At 38.2% G+C, this 19,153-nt stretch overlaps 1 protein-coding gene across 2 annotated transcripts in view; it reads right to left on the reverse strand.

Annotated features, from left to right (window-relative positions):
- Nucleotides 1-5,265: 5,265 nt before the first annotated feature.
- HTR2A (5-hydroxytryptamine receptor 2A) overlaps nt 5,266-19,153 on the reverse strand; it is a 58,185-nt gene continuing 44,297 nt past the window's right edge. Inside the window, exon 4 of one of the 2 annotated variants that reach the window (XM_025364858.1) lies at nt 5,266-9,505. In XM_025364858.1, the coding sequence (XP_025220643.1) occupies nt 8,703-9,505 (803 nt within the window). In that variant the 3' untranslated portion in view covers nt 5,266-8,702. The remainder of the gene's footprint in view (nt 9,506-19,153) is intronic. The other variant, XM_025364859.1, reaches the window with a different exon arrangement.

Below are 19,153 nucleotides of genomic sequence, written 5' to 3' on the forward strand. Positions count from 1 at the left end.
CATGTTGCTGATCACCACTTCTCAACACTTATACTTATGGGTTGAAATTATGTTTATTCAGCAAAGTCTAATTTACCCTGCATTTTGTAAGTTGGAGGCTTTAGAAGGAACTATATCCTTCCCAAAGTTAAAGCTCTGCTAAGCTTCACTCTTTAGTCTAAGGCCAGGCAGTCACAGGCATAATGCAGCCACGATAGAGATGTGCTTTCATTCTTTTAGGGTAGGGAGGAAATAGAGCAACTGGCTGAGAATACAGATGTTGATTCAGAACCCAGCTCTATTACTTACTATGTGTGAGCTTGGGTAGGTTAATCTCTAGTTTCCTTATGTAGAAAATGGAGGTGATGATAATATCCACTGTGTAGTGTTGGCATTGTAAGGATATACTAAAATATCTAACATAATACTTGACATTTACTAAGGGCTCAAATAAATAGATGTGATGGTAGTAGCAGTGTAGTAGTATATGTTGTTGTGGTTGTTGTAGTTTGGTAATTATTGTTGCGGTTGTTGGATGGTAGTGTCCAGAGATTAGCTAACTATATAGTCCAGGCTCAAATCTGACCGAGAGTCTGTTTTTGTAAATAAAGTTTTATTGGAACATAGTTACATTCACTCATTTGCTTATTGTCTATGGCTGTTTTCATACTACACCAGAACCTAAAACATGTACTATTTGACTCCTTATAGAAAATATTTTCTGATCTTTAGCACAGTGGAAATAAGAAACAGTAAAAGTTTATCATTCACATAGTCATGCTTGAATTCTGACTCTTCTCCTTAGCTTGGTGGAATTGGTCAAATTTACCTTTGAGACTCAGTTTCCTCTGTGGTTACAATGATACATAAATAGACATGTTTTAGTGATTAAATGTGTGAAATTAGCACAAAATTGTTGCTCAATAAGTATCAACTTCAGTATCTTCCTTTGACATTCCTTCTGGTTTCCTTGTTGTAGTAAAATAAATAAGTTGGATATTTCTTTATTTAATCTCGCTGTTTCAAAAAATGTGAAAACATTGCTGGTTTATGCTTTATGTATACATAATTGCCTACTACAAGTGGCTAGCTGTACTTTGCTCAAATTCTTAGAACCAAGTAGGACCACTTAAAGCTATTAGCAAAAGAAGCTGGTATTTAAGTCAAATAAAAAAAATTCTCATCTAAGTCAGAAATAGTTATTTTGTCTTTCAAAGTTATTAAAGCAAATTTCTCAAACCTGAATGTTATATAAATGCACTAGTAGTTTCAATATTGTATTTATTATGCTTCATATAAATTGAAGTAACTTGATACTTCATATAAATTGAAGTAATTTGAACATCATGAGAGTGATAATAATTCTAAGTTTGACAAGAGTTTTTTCTTTTTGAGTGGTTCCAATATGTTTTCAGACTTAGTCAGGTCTATCTGGTGGAGAGGAGCCGGACCAAAAATGAGTCATAGCTTCCACATTCTATTTTAGAGAAGTGTAGGAATAATTAATCATAGTCAAGTCCTCTGGTGATTATATTAGAAGAATAAATGTAGTGTTACATTTCCATGCAAATCACTCTTCTTGTTCTTCAGTCTTGGAAATGTCTAGTTGCCTCAATTTTGTCATAATTGTAATCACTTGTGAATAACTAACATTTCCTATTTTTCTGCTAATTTGGAAAAAGAACCCTACCATCTTGTCTCTAGAAATTAAAGGCTAATAAATATATCCCCTTTTTAGAGTATCAGAGAGACACATCATTACATGTATACATGCTGAACACATTTGTTTTGATATTTACCATCGTTTATTTTTTCATTTCCTTTTTTCTTCTTTTTAAAAATTCTTCTTGGATTGCTTGTGTATGTTGACTAATTCCCATCTTTTAGATATTCTTCTTTATATGCCCCATTGTGATCCTAGGTCTTAGAATGCAGAACTTTAACAATGGAGCCTGGAGATAGTGATATTGAACATTCTATCTAATTTTCATTTTTTCCTCATAAAACTAATTTTAAAATTCTATATTCTTAACACTTTTGCCGTTGACTCACACAATTTTGCTTTCACCAGCATCCAAAGTGGCTGAAACATCAGCATCAGGTGGTGGCAATGCTTTAAGGGACATCTTATCATATGCAGCGTGGCATCTCTACGTAGGCGTGTTAAGTTATCCTACATTACTTAGGCTAATTTGTGACAAAGTTGGTAGACTCAATGAAATTAACAAACATTTTGCAAAGAGGTAGAAAGATCTCCCCACCCAGTATCTTATTCAAGTTTTTTAAAAGAGTAATTCCATCCCCAGACTTCCCACACTTAGTGGTCTTCCATACAACATACACATAGCAGACTCTCATAGCAAACCTGTTAAGAGAATAAATAAGTTTGCAGCACTACTTGCTCAACCCAATTTGAGTATAGTGTTTGCTTATGTGACACACTGAACACACAGTTAAATGAACTTTTACTTCTTCCCTCTCTAATGCTGTTGGCTCCTTCAGGTCATCTCCTGCATAAATAACCTGCACCTGAGTCTCAACTCTGCTCTTAGGGTCACCCCGACTAAGACAAGATTATCTGAATAATGGCATATTACTTTTCAATATCTGAAATAAGTGTAAGACAGGAAGTACAAATTGTGTGCCGTTTTCTAGAAGACAGAATAAGTACTTTTTTTTAAGATCTCATAATCTCAATTATAAATGAAAACTTAAGTGACCTTGGCATACTGTCAACATAAATCTAGCTTTTAAAAAGGAGATCTTCTCTGCACCATGACTTCTAAATCTATTTGGGCTTTTAAATTTTAACCCTTCAGGGAAATTGAACTCAAATAGTAGAAACACTTGTTCTTCAGGAAGCCTGAGGGTTATTAAACAGGCCAATCCAAAATATTGTAGTCGTTAGGAAACTGTGTGGAAGAGTGAGGAAAATGCCAATGTACAAACATTTATGTTGGTACTTGCCTCCTGGTCTCTTATCTTAGAAACTTCTTAGACATTTCGAAATTTATCTCATAAGATTCCCATATAAAAGATAAAGTTGTCATTTATTTGAAATTCATCTAGAGAATTTAAGAAAATGTGAGGATTGTGCATTCCAGATTATCCTTCGCACCTGAAGCTGTGCCTTGGTTCAACAAGGCCTTGCCTGGACTCTCTAGTGTTCAGATAAACATAGACATAGAAGAGACTCCTCGCTGAGATCATTGACCCTAAGTCCTGTATTATATGCTTCAAGGAGGAAAAGCTCAGATTTGTCCAAGGTCAGACAACAGCAGCAGGCTGGAACTCGGTTTTCTGTCTGTCTTCTGCTGTGATTGGGCCACGTGAAAAAAGGTTCCAATTGGGTATGAAGACTTCCCATAAAACATTGGCTGAGATGGACATACTGGTGTTAATATCAAAAAAGAAGGTCAGAGTTGGGCCGGGCGTGGTGGCTCATGCCTGTAATCCCAGCACTTTGGGAAGCTGAGGTGAGTAGATCACGAGGTCAGGAGTTCAAGGCCAGCCTGACCAACACAGTGAAACCCCATGTCTACTAAAAATATAAAAATTAGCCGGGCATGGTTGTGCGTGCCTGTAATCCCAGCTACTAACGAGGCTGAGGCAGGAGAATTGCTTGAACCCAGGAGGCGGAGGTTACAGTGAGGTGAGATCACGCCATTGCATCTAGCCTGGATGACAGAGTGAGACTCCACCTCAAAAAAATAAAAATAAAAATAAAAAAATAAATAAAAATAAGGTCAGAGTTAAGATTGGTGTGTAAACTATTAAGGAAAAATTTTTTTAAAAAGTAAAACATTTGTTTTAGCAAGCCACATGCCAAAATAATCAGAAATTCACAAAGAAGTCTTGTCTCATTGCATATTTGCTGGAACAAATACATCATTAATGTTCTCAGTTTAGAATGAAATCTTCAAAGTCTTGAATGTTTCTTTCAAAATCATCATTACTATTGTGGATTAAATTCAATATTAAGTTATAACACTTCATATAAGTTATGAAGTGTTTGAAGGTACTTTGTTGTTGTTGTTGTTGTTGGTCATTTGAGGGATACCAAGAAAATATTTCTCATCCCCAAATTTTCTTCTCACTTGTCTCCTTCATGCTTAACATTTTTCCTTTGATTTCTGCCTTTTGGGTTTTCATCATGGTGGGCTGCTGAAGAGATGTCAGTGACACACAGTAGCATATCAACTTCAGTTACTTAGTAGTAGTCTTCCAGAGAGTTGACACTCAAGGGAATGGCACATGGGATGGAAAAGTTTTTATGTCAGTCATAAGAAAGAGCACCAAAGAAGGGAGAGCTGCATTAAGGTGAGGACAAAGCAGCAGTAAACTTTTTGAAAAAGAGAAACACCAAGAGAGTAGCAGAAGCTGCTGAATTATAATATTGCCTATCCCACAGTTTTGGCTAGAATTTGCTCTGATGGCTAATGATTTACAGAGGCTTTGGAGTTTTTCCTTTCTAATAACACCCTGATTACATTTACATGGTGTTTTACAAGTTACTGAGCACAGCCATAGGCATGATCTTGTCTAAGCGACTCTGTCAGTTAGCCAGGATGAGTACCAGCAGCTCCATTTCACAGACAGTGAAGTGAAGGCCCAGAGTTGTTAAGAGACTGGTTCCAACTCACTTACGCAGCGAATGGAGAAGCCAACATGGGAACTCTCCTATTGTGGTTTTGACAGGTGATGTTTCCCCTGCACTGTGTGAGGTTGGGAAAATATTTTATGCTTTGGAGTCAGATGACCCAGGCTTAAACTTGCCAATTTTCTTGCCAGCAGTGTGACTTTGAATATGTTACTAACTGCTCTGAATCTCAGTTTCCTTCATTTGTAAAAAAAGAAAAATAATTCTACCTTGTGAGACTGTTGTGAAAATTCCATTTGGTAACGAAGCAAAGCAACCAGCTTAACGCCTGGCACACAATAGGCACTCAATATACTTTCCCTGCAGTTAAAGATGAAATGATGAATGAGGGTAACTGTTAAACGACACCATGCCTCCTTGGTTTACTTTAATTCCCAAAATGATCTGTGAAAGAGAGAGAGTGTGTGTGTATGTCAATGCATCTGTGCATATGCACACCTGTGTGCATGTCTTGGTGTACACCACGAGCACCTGTGCACATCTCTTAGGGCACTGAAGTTGTTCTCTATGTTCCTAGGCTTTGTGGAACCAGACATAGTGATCAAACATGGAGCATATTTCTACTGCAGATAACTAGAAACTGGATAATGGCGATAAAGCTAATCCAACTGGATGGGTCCTAGCTCTGTGACATGGCTGACTTCCAGAAGCACAGGCTTTTTTGTTCTCAAATATCAGGATGATACCTGGAGTTCTGAGTCTGATGACCTGGAAGATTTGGGGTAATTCCCTTTAGAAGACACAGCTATGGACTCACACCAAATTGCATTCATTTTTGAGTATACTTTATTTACAGTTATCCTTTCTTGAAAAACTTTTAGCATCACCTTGATTAAAATAAGTTCATAAAATAATCTTCACTGTATTTGTTACATATGGCACAGAATAATTTAGCACTTTGTAAATATGTCTCATTGACGTGTCTCATTGATGCACAAATGGGAGAAGCACCCTTTTCTAAAAGCAGTACAGTGACTTAGTTCAATTTGGCTATGGGAGCACTTTAAAAAATTACCATGAGATGGCGCTGTAGCCAAGTAGATGAAGTATGCTTTACACTGAGTTTTCCCTAATTATGGCAGTTAATTGCTTTTTTTTTGAATATAGAGGAATCTATCATTCAACTTAAAGTGGAGCAAGGTTTGTTACCCCGTTTTGATAGTATTGATTAAAAGTGAGTCCTTTAATCACAGATCCATAAATCATTTGACAACTGTGTTTCACTTAGGTGTGAGTCTGTTTAAAAAGCCATAGTAGTCAGAAAATCGCCAAACTAAACAAAGGGCCCAAAGGTGCCATTTTATTTAGGATCAAGAAAATATATATGTGGACCATTGTGTTCACCATCCTCATAGACTTGTCTTAAAGTTCTTCCACAAAATTAGATTAACTTCCAGTTTATTTAAAGAGCTGATATTTTTGTTACACTTTAATCTGCTTTGCAGCAATGGAAGGTCATAGAAATATTAGAACATGAATTCACATTTAAATAAACATGATACAAACATGCACACGTGTGTATATACTGAGTGTTTTCATTGACTTGCTTTTCCTCCATATAAATATATAAATATTGAATAAAGTGCATGAGAACATGTCTGTACATATATACAGCTACACATTTGCCTATACAGTATACACTTGAATAGATACTTATGGAATAAAAAACACATATACATTTGTAATATATAGGTAGTCAAAAGACATCTATCAATCAGGCAACATTAATGTTCATTCTGATCAAGATTGAGTATATGGGGGTAGAATCTGTAATATTTTCCCTAATATAAAATGAAATGTGCAGTGTTATAAGTGAAGGCAAAAATACATTAGAGCACAGACATTTTAACATTTATATTTTTATCAGTTAGTATGGTATAATCATGGAGTAGTTCAGTTCAAATGCAGCCTTGGTACTAGCAGCATCTTACACATTCTATCTTCGAAATAGTGAACTATCTTTCAACATATCTATGAGGACATAATTAGAATTTATGCATTTCCAAATCACACAGTGACACTTCCCACATTCTTTAGTTTTCAGATCTGTAGCTTTTTCCAAAGGTTTACGGCAAAAACTATTTCTCATTCAATAGAAATGCTTCAGCATTGTAATCACATATCTAACACTGATTCCAATAACAACATGTAATTTAACCTTGAGTGTTACAATATCAAAGTGGATTAACTGTTGTTAATCTCTTTTTCTCTTCAGTAACAACTTCAACGAAATATTATAATATCTGCTTTTCAATTAGGGAGCCCAGTGCCAATGAGTAATACTGAAATGAGTGAGTTTTTGGAGAAATAAAAGAAAAATTTTGCTCAAAACTATGGTAGTTATAAATTGGTTTGAGATTGAGGTGTATATTTCTAAATTAATTGCAATGTTAAGCCTCAAGTGATATTTTCCCCCTCCTTTGTTTGTTTGTTGTTTGTTGGTAACCAATCAAGAAAACTTATTTTGAAAACTACTCTCACAGTTGAAACAAACTTGTTTCTGAACCAGGTAAGAAGGAAATAAGTTGAAAGGATTCTAAAAATAAGTCTGTTTATATTTTTTGACTAAGACCATTTCAGTTTAGTCTTTTTTTTTTTTTTTTTTTTTTGTGGTAGTTGTCTCGCTCTGTTGCCCAGGAGGAAATGGCAGTGATGTGAACTTGGCTCACTGCAGCCTTGAGCGCCTGGCCTCAAGTGATCCTTGTGTCTCAGCCTCCCGTGTAGCTGGGACCACAGTTGTGTGCCACACCAGGATCAGCTAATTTTTTTTTGTAAAGACAGGGAGGTCTCACTTTTTTACCCAGGTTGGTCTTGAACTCTTGGCCTCAAGTGATCCTCCCATCTCAGCCTCCTGAAGTGCTAGGATTACACGCATGAGCCACCGTGCCTGGCTGAACCATTTTGTTTAAAGGCAAGGATTTTTATTTTAATTATTTTTATATTTCTCATATCTAGAAATTTGCTTCACACATAAATGTACACTCAATAGATGATTGTGGAACCAAGCGGAATGGTTTTAATAAATAGTATAAACCAATGGATCTGAAAGCATCAATTTACCTGATGAGTGTCATAGGACAGTCACCTGCTTTTTACGGAGATGTCCTGGGACTCTACCACTGTCAGTAGCCAGAAACCTGAGTTCATCCTCAATCCTGACACAGTTACATCAATATACTGTTTACTGCTCAAAAGAGTGCATGCATGATGCAGTCATTTCACAGCAAGTTACCAAATACCTCTATGGTGCTGTTTTAGAGAAGCAATTGCTAGAAACGCATTTGGTAATGTTAAATCATCCTTTTGCTAGTTTACCTAGAAGAACAAATATCAAACAAGACCACATTGGAAATTCAGAGTAAAGCAGAAGAAGTAGAAGAGAAAGCAGCAATAGTTATTGAATAACATTTGAAATATTTTTCACTTCTGAGAATTAACTTGAAATGCAGCAAATGCAGCAACCTCATGAATATTTCAAAATGGTATCTATGAAAAAGCAGGAATGAAAAATGTTGTCAAGTATTTCATTTAATTATCTTAGCAATACAGATTTTGTAACACTGACCTTAGTGTCTCTTTTTTCTCCTTTCAAAATATATACGATAGTAAGTTTTAAAGAGATTTTTTAAAGAGGCCATTATGTTCAATAAAATTTTCACTATTTATAGCTATTTTTATTTACAGCATATAGGTAACCAACTCTATCCCATGCCATTAAGGAACAGCATAGCAGCAAGGTTTCCACTTGAAAATAGAAGTTAATTTAGATTTACTTAGGGCTTCATAATTATACAATAAAAGTGAATCATTTTAAAGACATCATTTACAATGTTATAAATAAGTATCAGAAAGCTCACAGCTGAAATGCTGTCAGAACATTTTCCAAGCACACATTTTGTAGCATTGAACCCCACTTTTCATTGACAGAATAAAATGAGGCATACAGATATGATCGTTGGTTCCACTAGACTGGTCTAATTTTTTCCAGTCTCTCATTTTTTTTTTCCAGATAGGTGAAAACTTGCTCAGTGTGCCCTCCACAGTTACCATGGCAACTGGCCTGTCACACACAGCTCACCTTTTCATTCACTCCGTCGCTACTGTCTTTAGAAGCATCTTCAGAATGCTGCTTTCCTAGGGCAACCATTGAGCAGTCATTATCTGTTGTCTTGGCATCTTGCTTTGAATTCTTTTTTTGTCCCATTTGAAGTTGGCTAGACTTGTAGGCCAAAGCCGGTATAGTGTTCACTAAAATTAACTGCAATGGTTTTTTGTTTTCCTTGTACTGACACTGAATATACCGTGAAAAGGCTGACCTATAAGTCTTGTTGAACAGTGTGTAGACTAGTGGGTTGACTGCTGAAGAGAGATAACCGATCCAAACAAACACATTGAGCAGGGCCCCAATGACATCCTCATTGCAAGACTCTTTGCAGATGACAGCCATGATGTTCGTGATGAAGAAAGGGCACCACATCACCACAAACAGGAAGAAGACGATACCCAGCACCTTGCATGCCTTTTGCTCATTGCTGATGGACTGCATAGTCCTTCTGCCTGTGTAGGACCCTGGGTCCCTGTGGATCGACCGCTGGAACAGCTTTTCTGAAGACAAAGAACTCTGAGGGAGGAAGCTGAAAGAAGCTAATTTGGCCCGTGTGCCGAGATCACTTACACACAAAGTAGCTTCTTTCTGGAGTGACTTGATAGTTAGAAAGTAGGTGATCACCATGATGGTCAAGGGAATGAAAAATGACACAAAAGAGCCGATCAAGACAAAGTTATCATCGGCGAGTAAGCAACTCCCCTCCTTAAAGACCTTCGAATCATCCTGTAGCCCAAAGACTGGTATTGGCATCGATATACCTGGAGTTGGACAGAAAATGAAACATGATTATTAAGGAGTTGAGTATATGAAGGCAAGAGCATCACCACTTAATGTTGGCTATTGAAAAGATTTTATACCAACATTGTTTAAAAGCTTAACATACTTTGAGAATTTAAAATTCCTTTGGACTTACTTATGTGTTTTGTAAGTATATATTATGTAGTTCCTTGTATGTTTTATTGCCCCATATAGCTAATCCTTTACTTACAAAGAACTATAATCTAGCTTTAATTTTTTATGCCATATTTTTCTGATTATACTATTATACTTATTAATTGAAGAAACACACAGAGAGGTAAATAACTAAAAAATGTCCAATAACATCACCATCTAGAGATAGCCACAATTAACAACTGATGCTGTTCATTTTATTTATATATTTATTTATTTTTGTCTATGAAAATCTAGAATATAGATTTGTTTCTTTTTTTGATGCTGTTCGTTTTAGATACACACACACACACACTCTTACCATGTGCACACATTTTAGAACAGAATTGAGGTTCTTTTTCACAAACAGTTCTGTATCTTTTTAAAAAATCTAATAATATGTCACAAGCATGGCTTATATATAAAAATAACTATAAAATTATAAATATAGTATCTTTTCTCTCTAGACAGTTTGGGAAGTACAAAAATGTAACAATGAATAAAGAAAAATAATATGTATTCTCACCAGCCAGGGGCAAACATAATTTACATTTGTATCATTTCTTCTTCCACTTACATGTACCTACAAACGTGTATATGCAGTACTTTATATGCAGTACTTTGTATCTTATATGTTTTAGATCTTCCTATTCCATTTAACATTATAAATCATGATAATTGCACATAAAATATTTTTGAGAAATACAATTTTCTAATATTAATTAAAGCTGGAGGCATCACGCTACCTGACTTCAAACTATACTACAAGGCTACAGTAACCNACATGTACCCTACAACTTAAAGTATAATAATAATAAATAAATTAAAAAAAAAAAAACCTCATCTCTGTCCTACATTATTAGGCCCCATCTTAAAAGTATTGTATCCTTTCTCCCATTTGTATCAAGGGGGCAGATTTTGGAGTGATTCTCTCTGAAAGCTTGGAGAATGAGTCTTACATGTGACATGTCTCATTTCAGAGACTCTGGTCTAGAAGGTGTGGGGAAAAACAGTCATGGTGTCTGGAAAGTTAGGTTGCAGCAGGTGCACACACAGTCCAGACCCACAGCAGTCAGTTCTCTTTCCTCCAGCTTCGCTTGTATGCAGCATCCTGAAGCACCTTGTCCATCATATTACACAAGAGCCTACAGCGTCCCTAATGCTCGAGCAATTACCAGCTACGCAGCCCATGCTACAGGGTCTTTGTAATCTGATTTTAACATACTTATTCGACTTTCTCAATAGTCATATGGTGTTCTCTCTCTGTCGCTCTCTTCTTTATGTTATGTCTTCAACTATTCGGGAGGATATTACCCATAGCAAGATTTTTCAACCAGTCACAGAGTGTGATTTGAGGAGCCCCAAGTCCTGCCTCCCCTCACATGTGTCTCAGTAGCTTGCTTGGTATACAGTAGTCCCCCCCTTATCCTTGCTTTCCCTTTCCATGGCTTCAGTTTCCCAGTCAACCACAGTCTGAAAATATTAAATGGAAAATGCAAGAAATAAACAATTCATAAGTTTTACATTGTGAACTGTTCTAGTAGCGTGATGAAATCTTGTGTTGTCCTACTCCACCCCACCTGGGACGTAAGCCATCCCGTGGTCCAGTGGATCCATGCTGCAGATGCTCTGTGCCCATGAGTCACTTAGTAGCCATCTCAGCATATCAACTATTCTGGGATCGCAATGCTTGTGTTCAAGAAACCCTTATTTTACCTAAGAATGGCCCCAAAGTGCAAGAGTAGTGAGGTTGGCGTATTGTTATAATTGTTCTATTTTATTATTAATGATTGTTAGTCTCTTACTGTGTCTAATCTATAACTTAAACTCTATCATACGTATGTACACATAGAAAAAACATAGTATATATAGGGTTCAGCACAATCCACAGTGTCTGGCATCCACTAGGGGTCTTGGAATGTGAGCCCCAAGGATAAGGGGAAACTATCGTACTGCAGTGTCTCTCTTAGAGTGAGAGGTCCCATTCTGTGTACCTATAATTCCCTGGAGGGTTCACTATTAACCTAAGTTCATGGTGCAGCAGCACAGAGACGCATAGCAGGGAAGACTCCTGAGGGCATAGGCCTTGGAAAGGAAGGTTGCCGTAGGAGGGAAGACATACAAGATTGCTCAGGGATGCAGGTCTGAGGGAGGTATGGTGGCTGCGCCATACTGGGCTATTCCTAAGAGCCCAGAGCACCATCGGGAAGGGGCAATGTAAACAGCTACTGAGAGGTACAGAGACTCACTTTTCATTTTTGCCCTGGACCAATTTTGATACCTTTCCTTTCCCTGAAATGCTATACCAGTGAGTAGGGGCTCCAGGATTTCTACGTAGCAGGGGCTTAGGAGTGGAGGCTGGAGGGCGTGGGCAAATGAGGCAACCTGTCCTGAGGCTACATTTGCATAGAAAACACATTATTGTACTTTAACTGTGCAATTATTTGGGACTGCTTTGGGAATCTGAAGATGGAGATCGTGTTTGCAAACCACACCCTACAATTTTTTTCAAAACATATCTCAAGGCACATCCCTTGTAGGAAAGCTTCCCCAGATTAATTCTTTCTACAATAAGAACTATTTTTCTTACTCCATATTCCTTCAACACCTCCATAAATAAATTATACTGTGCTAGTTCACACTTTCAATATCTTAGAATTTTTCTCTAGACATGTCGTTATATTCATGAGATGACAATCTCATTAATAGCAGGGATATCTTTTCCTTTCTGTATTGTAAGACATTCCAGAATCTAATGTGCTTCTGCTTATACTGGGAGCTTAGTAAATGCTTGTGGGATTGAAGGGTAAACAAATGAGAGAGAGGAAAAAAAGAGAGAGTTGGGAATTATAATACATTTTATAGACACAGCTTGAAATTACTAAATAATTTCATAATGCTTCCCTTCATTTTTGTTGGGAAAACACAGTGATGAGGCTGTCAATTAGCCACATAGGGTAGAAAAACGGAAAATGGGTATTTGTATGATACATAATTTGTATACTCTTTTGAGGGAGCCACATACAGGAATAACCAGCACATGAGCTGACCACCTTAACAGCTAAAATCACAAGGGAAAAGATCGCTGTAGAATATGGTGCCTAGTGAGAATCAGGAGACCTGGGTTTATTCCTGTCTGTTCTGACTCATATCCTGGATCTAGGCCCGTTATTTTTCACCAAGTGTCTTTCAGGTAAATTAAACAAGTATGTATCAGCAAACTGGAGGATGAATATAGTGGGAAAATCACAGAATTTGGAATCACAAGACACAGGTTTGCCTCCAGACTCTGTTAATCACTAGCTGGGTGACCTTAGGCTGCTTAACTTTCAAGCTTCCATCTGTAAGGTGGAGATAATATAAAGAGGGCTTCTCTGATTTGCATGCAAGGCTTTGGTGAAAAAGCAGTGAGGTAATGAGTCTGAATCACTTTTGTAAAGTTTTAAGATTTATTTAGATGAAAGTGATTATAATGTACTTAGCACTATGTGAGACTCTGGGTAATGCAAAAGACCTTTGAGATATTTCATGGTGTCTAAGATTTTTTTTTTAAGCTTTTGATTATGGAAAATTTTAAACACATGAAACTAGAGAAAACGGTACTGTGAACCCTATGTACACATCACCCAAGTTCAATACAATCATGATGTCTAAGATCTCATAGGGAAAACAAAATATACACAATTGATTTAGGAAGGCAGCAGTGCAGGACAGAATGAGATCAAGAGGCAAAATAGATGACATCGATAAATTCCTATGTTATGTCGGAGTGCGAGGCTCATTGTGGGTTGGCATCTCTGGGAAAGGCACAGGAGCTGAGCCGGGCCTGTGAATGAATAGAATCTGGACAGGGATCAGGCAAGGAGACAGGAGTGATCTCTGCATCCTGGGCCAAGGTGTGCCTGGACTTGCTGGGGCTGAGGCAGTCTGTTGTCTGGTATGCAACTGTGAACTCAGGAGCAAGTGCACACATTGCTTATCACTTACCAGAAGCATCGAGCAGCTCCTCTATCTGTGATAGCGATCAGTTTTGTTCCTTCATCCATCAATCAAGTAGTAATTGAGCCTACACTGAGCTAGGTACTTGAGGAATTAGAGAGGGAGAAGGTGGTTGAGTCTATAATCAGTTACTTTACAATCTAATACCTTCACTACCATTCATTAATTCATCACTCCAAAAAAAAAAAAAAAAAAAAAAGGCTAGGGAGGCAGAGGATACAGAGGTATAAGCAGAAAACTAGGATCTTACAGGGAAATGTATCTGCTTCTGCTTCAGTCTGTTGTGAAGTTACATAGCATGTATCCTCTGGAAAACTTCCTACCCTCTTAAAAGGGTGACTGGGAGAAAGGAAAATAACATCATATCATAGTCATGCATCCATAAAAATGTTTCAATCAACATCAGATTGCACACATAGCAGTGGTCCCATAAGATCAGAATAAGATTATAACACTGTATTTTTACTATACCTTTTCTGATACATTTAGATACACAACTACCATTGTGTTGTAATTGTCTGTGGGGTTCAGTGCAGTAATACTCTGTACAGATTTGTAGCCTAGGAGCACTAGGCTGTCCCACACAGCCTACAGGGGGAGCAGGCTATACCATCTTGGTTTGTGCGAGTATACTCTGTGAGGTTCACACAAGGATGAAACTGCCTAATGATCCATTTTTCAGAACATATCCCCTTCATTAAGCAATGCATGACTATATTTTGAAAACAGTATTGACCCCCTGGGCATCCTGAAAGGATCTTAGGGATCCCCGGGAACCTGCAGAATATGTTTGGAAAGTCACTGATATAGGAGAAAAAAGTTATTAGTTTGCAGTGGGAAAGCCCAAATTTAGATCATCTCTGGTTTTAAGCAAGTCATTTAATCTGAGTTTTCTTTTTCCCCCATAAAATGGGGATTAACAGTGTACCGTTCAAGAGATGATTATGAGAAATATAAATGAGAATTACTACCCTTATATAGTAAATATAAAATAAATACTACATAGTAAATATAGTATTGTCTAACAGCTGGCAATTAGAGAGAAGAATGTTCTACAGCCGTCCTTAATGCCCAGAGTTCTTCATTCTGTCTAAAAATCTCTGCTGTAGCTGAAACCTCCAACCACTCTTGTTTGGGGCTAACAGAAATGAAAACCAGTTTAATATTGTCTTTATATTTAGTTTAAAAATCTGTGCATTGCTTGCCACTGCGCATAGGTCTCTGTTAATATGGAACCAGTTTATCACCCAAGATAGGGGTCCTGCAGAGCAAGAATGTTTCCCAGAATGGCTGATAATGGTCTCCTCAGTGAAAACTGAATGACCTCCTCTGTGGATGGTGACAATGAAGTCAAGTGCCAAGGGTGCTGAGTAATGGGTGTGCAATGTCATATTGCCTTAAAAGTACACATTGGGATTCGCAGAACAAGGACTAAAGAGAGACATCCACTGTGTACTTTCTCTGTGGGAACAAGGGTGGTCATAGGAAATCTGGGACTTTTTTCCCACAGGTGTTGTGTTAATATGGAATCGGTTCTTTGCACAGAGGTCTGTGTTAATATGGAATCAATGCCTCACCCGAGACAACAGAAGGACCTGCCACAGTGTCACTAGCGTCACTTCTGTACTGGGAATTCAGTCATGCAAGCCCTGGAAACCTGATACCTCAGCTGTGCTGGCAAAAATGGGGGTGGCTGGGCTCCTCCTGTTTGTTCATTTTGCTCTTTTCCAAATTGCAGTTTTGGCAGCATGCTGCTCTTTGGTGGAACTGAGGCTATAAGCCAATGTCCTAGCTACAAAGAAGGGTGGGAATTTGAGTTTTGATTCTTGGGAATTTCCCAAAATATTGAAAAGCTAGTTGAAAGAAATGTGGCAGGCACCCACTTCGCTTGAACTACATGATTTGTAGCTGCTGTAATGGGGGCAGTGAGCGGGGGTGCCTCTTTCAAAGATGGTTCTGCTAGGATTCCTACCCTTTTTCGATTTCCCACTTTTCCCCCCTATGATCTTCCTCTCTTTTTCTGGCATCTCTGCAGTCAACATATGTTCAAGTGTTTAACAGTTAAAAATGAATCCATCTGAAAACATAAACTATGTACCGATAGTTATCATCTCAAATGCTTACAGGGCCAGTGTAGCAATGTAATTGAGCTACGTTTGGCAGAGAAGACGGTAGGAGGAGTGCTGCTTGGTAAACTGGATAATGCCTGAGGGCAATCAAGTTCAATACAATAAAAAACAAAACACATTGTGCAAGCCAAACAAAACAGATCTGTGGGCTAGACACATTTTTCATTATTCAATTAGCTTGGCACAGGTTTAGAGCTTTAACAACTTTCTTTTGGGTTCTTCTTTATTCCTATCTCTTATGGACTTCTCATCTTGGCCTTGCTCTTATGGTCACTGGTCATGTCCTGATCAACTGACACTATTTGTACCACAAGGCCCAAACAACTTTTTGTTTTGGTCCTAAATCCTGAGATTAGGCAGGATCTTTCTTAGTTTGGGTTTCAGATGCACACCTCTGGGATTTAGATAAAAATTGTTATCATGCAGATAGATAAGTGCTCCTGGGCACTATTTGGGGCACAGAAAGTCCCTAACTAGCAACTTCTTCTTGTAACCCAAGCTAAACTTCTGTATCTCCCTTTTGTCTTACCCACCATTTACTTGAGCTTCTAGGATTCTAGAAGCTTCTTCACAGTTTCACTTTTTAATCCCTCAACAGTCTGGTTGGCTGAGACCTCCAAACTTCCCATCCAGCTCAGGGAAGCCCAAGATGAAGAGCTTTTGGTTTTACTATCTTTCAGCGAGTGATATGAAAACCGCTACTCTATGAGATTTCATTTGCTCCATCTCCTAAAAAGTTGTACATACCCTGAAACGTTAGTGATTTGGAGGGAGAAGTTTTTGTTTGTTTTGCAACATCGGAGAGACATTTCTATGGTTTAATTTCTGCTTGTGAAGGCCCTGTCTTACCCAGTCCGAAGTATGCCTTTAGTTTGCAGAAAGATGCACTGAGTTCAGGTTAAAAGCAGCTTTAATCAAGAAGTTTATCTGGTTGTTTTCAAGGTCTTGTACAGATTTTTCTTGAAGAGATGAAATAGAGCTTAGCGATTATCTAAGGAAGCAGCTTTCTTTTATAGTTAATGAGTCAAGGTAGAGCTGTTAAGCTCTCTGTGTAAGTTTAATGGGTAAAAAGTGGGGGAAAACCCCACATTTACAGGTGTCCACAATGTGACAGACACTGTGTAGGTCTTTACAGACATCAGCACATTTCATCCTCACAACAAACTCACGAGGAAGGAATTATTATTCCCATTTTACAGATGAAGAAAATTGGGACTCCAAGATATTCTATAACTTGGTCTAGGCCTTATACTTAATAAATGCACAAGCTAAGACTCGAATCTACATCTGATTTGTTTTCTTCTGTGTTTCAATTTTTTGTTAGAATCTGGACCTCATGAACCCTAATTTAGTGTTCTTTTCATGACATCAAAAGAGTTTAGTTAGCTTTTTCATTGCTTTCATTTTGTAGTTCATACTTTTTGGGTTTTAAGGATTAAGAGTGTTTACTTGTAAAGAACTTTGAGATGCATATGGAAATTACTGAGATCTGATATTACTTACACACGGGAAGCAGGAATAGAAATGGGAGATAGGAAATGGAAAACAAACAAAACCTCCACCCCAAGGGCTAAGCATCGTCATAGTAACTAATGAACAACTGAGATATTCAGCTGCCTCCTTGGCCTCTCAACTTGGATGTCTCCAATGGGCATCCCTAACCTTACGTGGTCACACTAGGACTCTGGGTTGCACTTGCTCACCCCCCACTTTCCTTATCCCAGTAAAAGGTCCTACCATCTATCCAGATATACAGCTTAAAAACTTAGGAGTCTCTTTCCATTATCCTGCCTTTACAAAAGACTCACCAGCATTCTAATAAGTCTACCTAATAATCTATCCTAATTTTACCTGCAAAATATACTTTTTGACCAAATCTGTCTACTTCTCTTTCTCCACTGCCATCTCTGTACTCTAAGCCACTAGGACTCCTGCCTGAATTACCACAAGACCTTCCCCACTGCCCTCAAGGGGCTCCCATCTTTACCTGTGTACCTCTGAGCCTGAGACCCTGCACTGCACTTAGAATACTATCCAAACTCCTTACTTTGGCTACAGGCCCTCAGAGATGTGGCCCTGCTGACATCTCCTTCCTCCCCTCCTCTCACTCCCTCCCTTTCTTACTATGCTTGAGCTGGACTGGCTGCTTTCTGCTCCTTCAACCCTCTAAGCTGGTTACTCCATCAGGGCCTTGGGACTTGCTATTCCCACTGCCAGGCACACACCACTCTTTATTGATATTCCCATGGCTGGCTCCTTCTTATTTGGCATCTGTGTAAATGCCCTCTCCCCAGTCAGCCTTCCTCACCCTGCCTGAGTCACTCTGTAGCGCATTTCTCTGATTTGTTTTTCTCCTTTAGCATGTGCCACTGTATGAGATTATTTTGTTGGTCTATTTATTTGCTTGTCATCTCTCTCTTTACATGAATGTGAGCTCCATAAAACCAGATACTTTCCTAAGACAGTGCATGGCACATCGTATTTAAATGTTAAACACGAAATAAAGATTTCTGGAATAAATGAATAAGCATATGCAGAGGCCTTTGGGAACACATGCAACATAAAAAGAAGAGGAGAGAACAATTATGACTACCTAGCAGACTTCCTCATTACCTTAGTTATCTGGGCAAGGGCAAGAAATTGCTCAAATCTCCCAAATTTGGGAGACTAACAATTCTGACAAATTAGGGCTTTATAGAAGTTGAAGGTAAAGCTGGTTAATTTGAGGACTCTCCATAGACAGAGCCCTTTCTCTAATATACTAGTTAATAATAATCCTCCATCTTTACATCCTAACAGTGCATCAGGGAGGACTATGTCTTGGTTGTGGTAGTGAATAATAATCATAAAAAATAGCACAATCAAATACTTATATGGTACTTACTGTGCTCCAGGCACTATCCTAAGTGCTTTATACAGATTAGCTCACTTACTCCTCACAGTCACCCTGTGAGTTTGTGCTATTATTATCACTGTTTGCTGATGAGAAACTGGAAGCACAGAGACGTTAGGTAAGTTGCCAAATGTCACACAGTAAGTGGTGAAACTAGAATTTTGAGCCACAGTCTGGCTCTGTATTCTGTATTTTTCTATGCTCTGTAGCCTCAGCACACTTTCACCATCAGGTATGCAGGCTTGGGGATCAAACTTCCTCACTTCAGAAAAGTTGCTGCTTGAAGAGTTGCTGCTTCATTGCTGCTCAAGGCTGGCTCTTAGATCTGGAGCCTGGAATTCACGCGGTGTCCTACCTATGAAATCTTTTTGTGGGGACAGGCCTCCTTTTATCTGTGCATGTGTTGCAGGGGCTATAAGTTTCTCATTTAGAGCCATTTACACGCTATCCGTGGG

The sequence above is a fragment of the Theropithecus gelada genome, chromosome 17 (assembly GCF_003255815.1).
Source record: "Theropithecus gelada isolate Dixy chromosome 17, Tgel_1.0, whole genome shotgun sequence".
NCBI classification, from domain to species: Eukaryota; Metazoa; Chordata; class Mammalia; order Primates; family Cercopithecidae; genus Theropithecus; species Theropithecus gelada.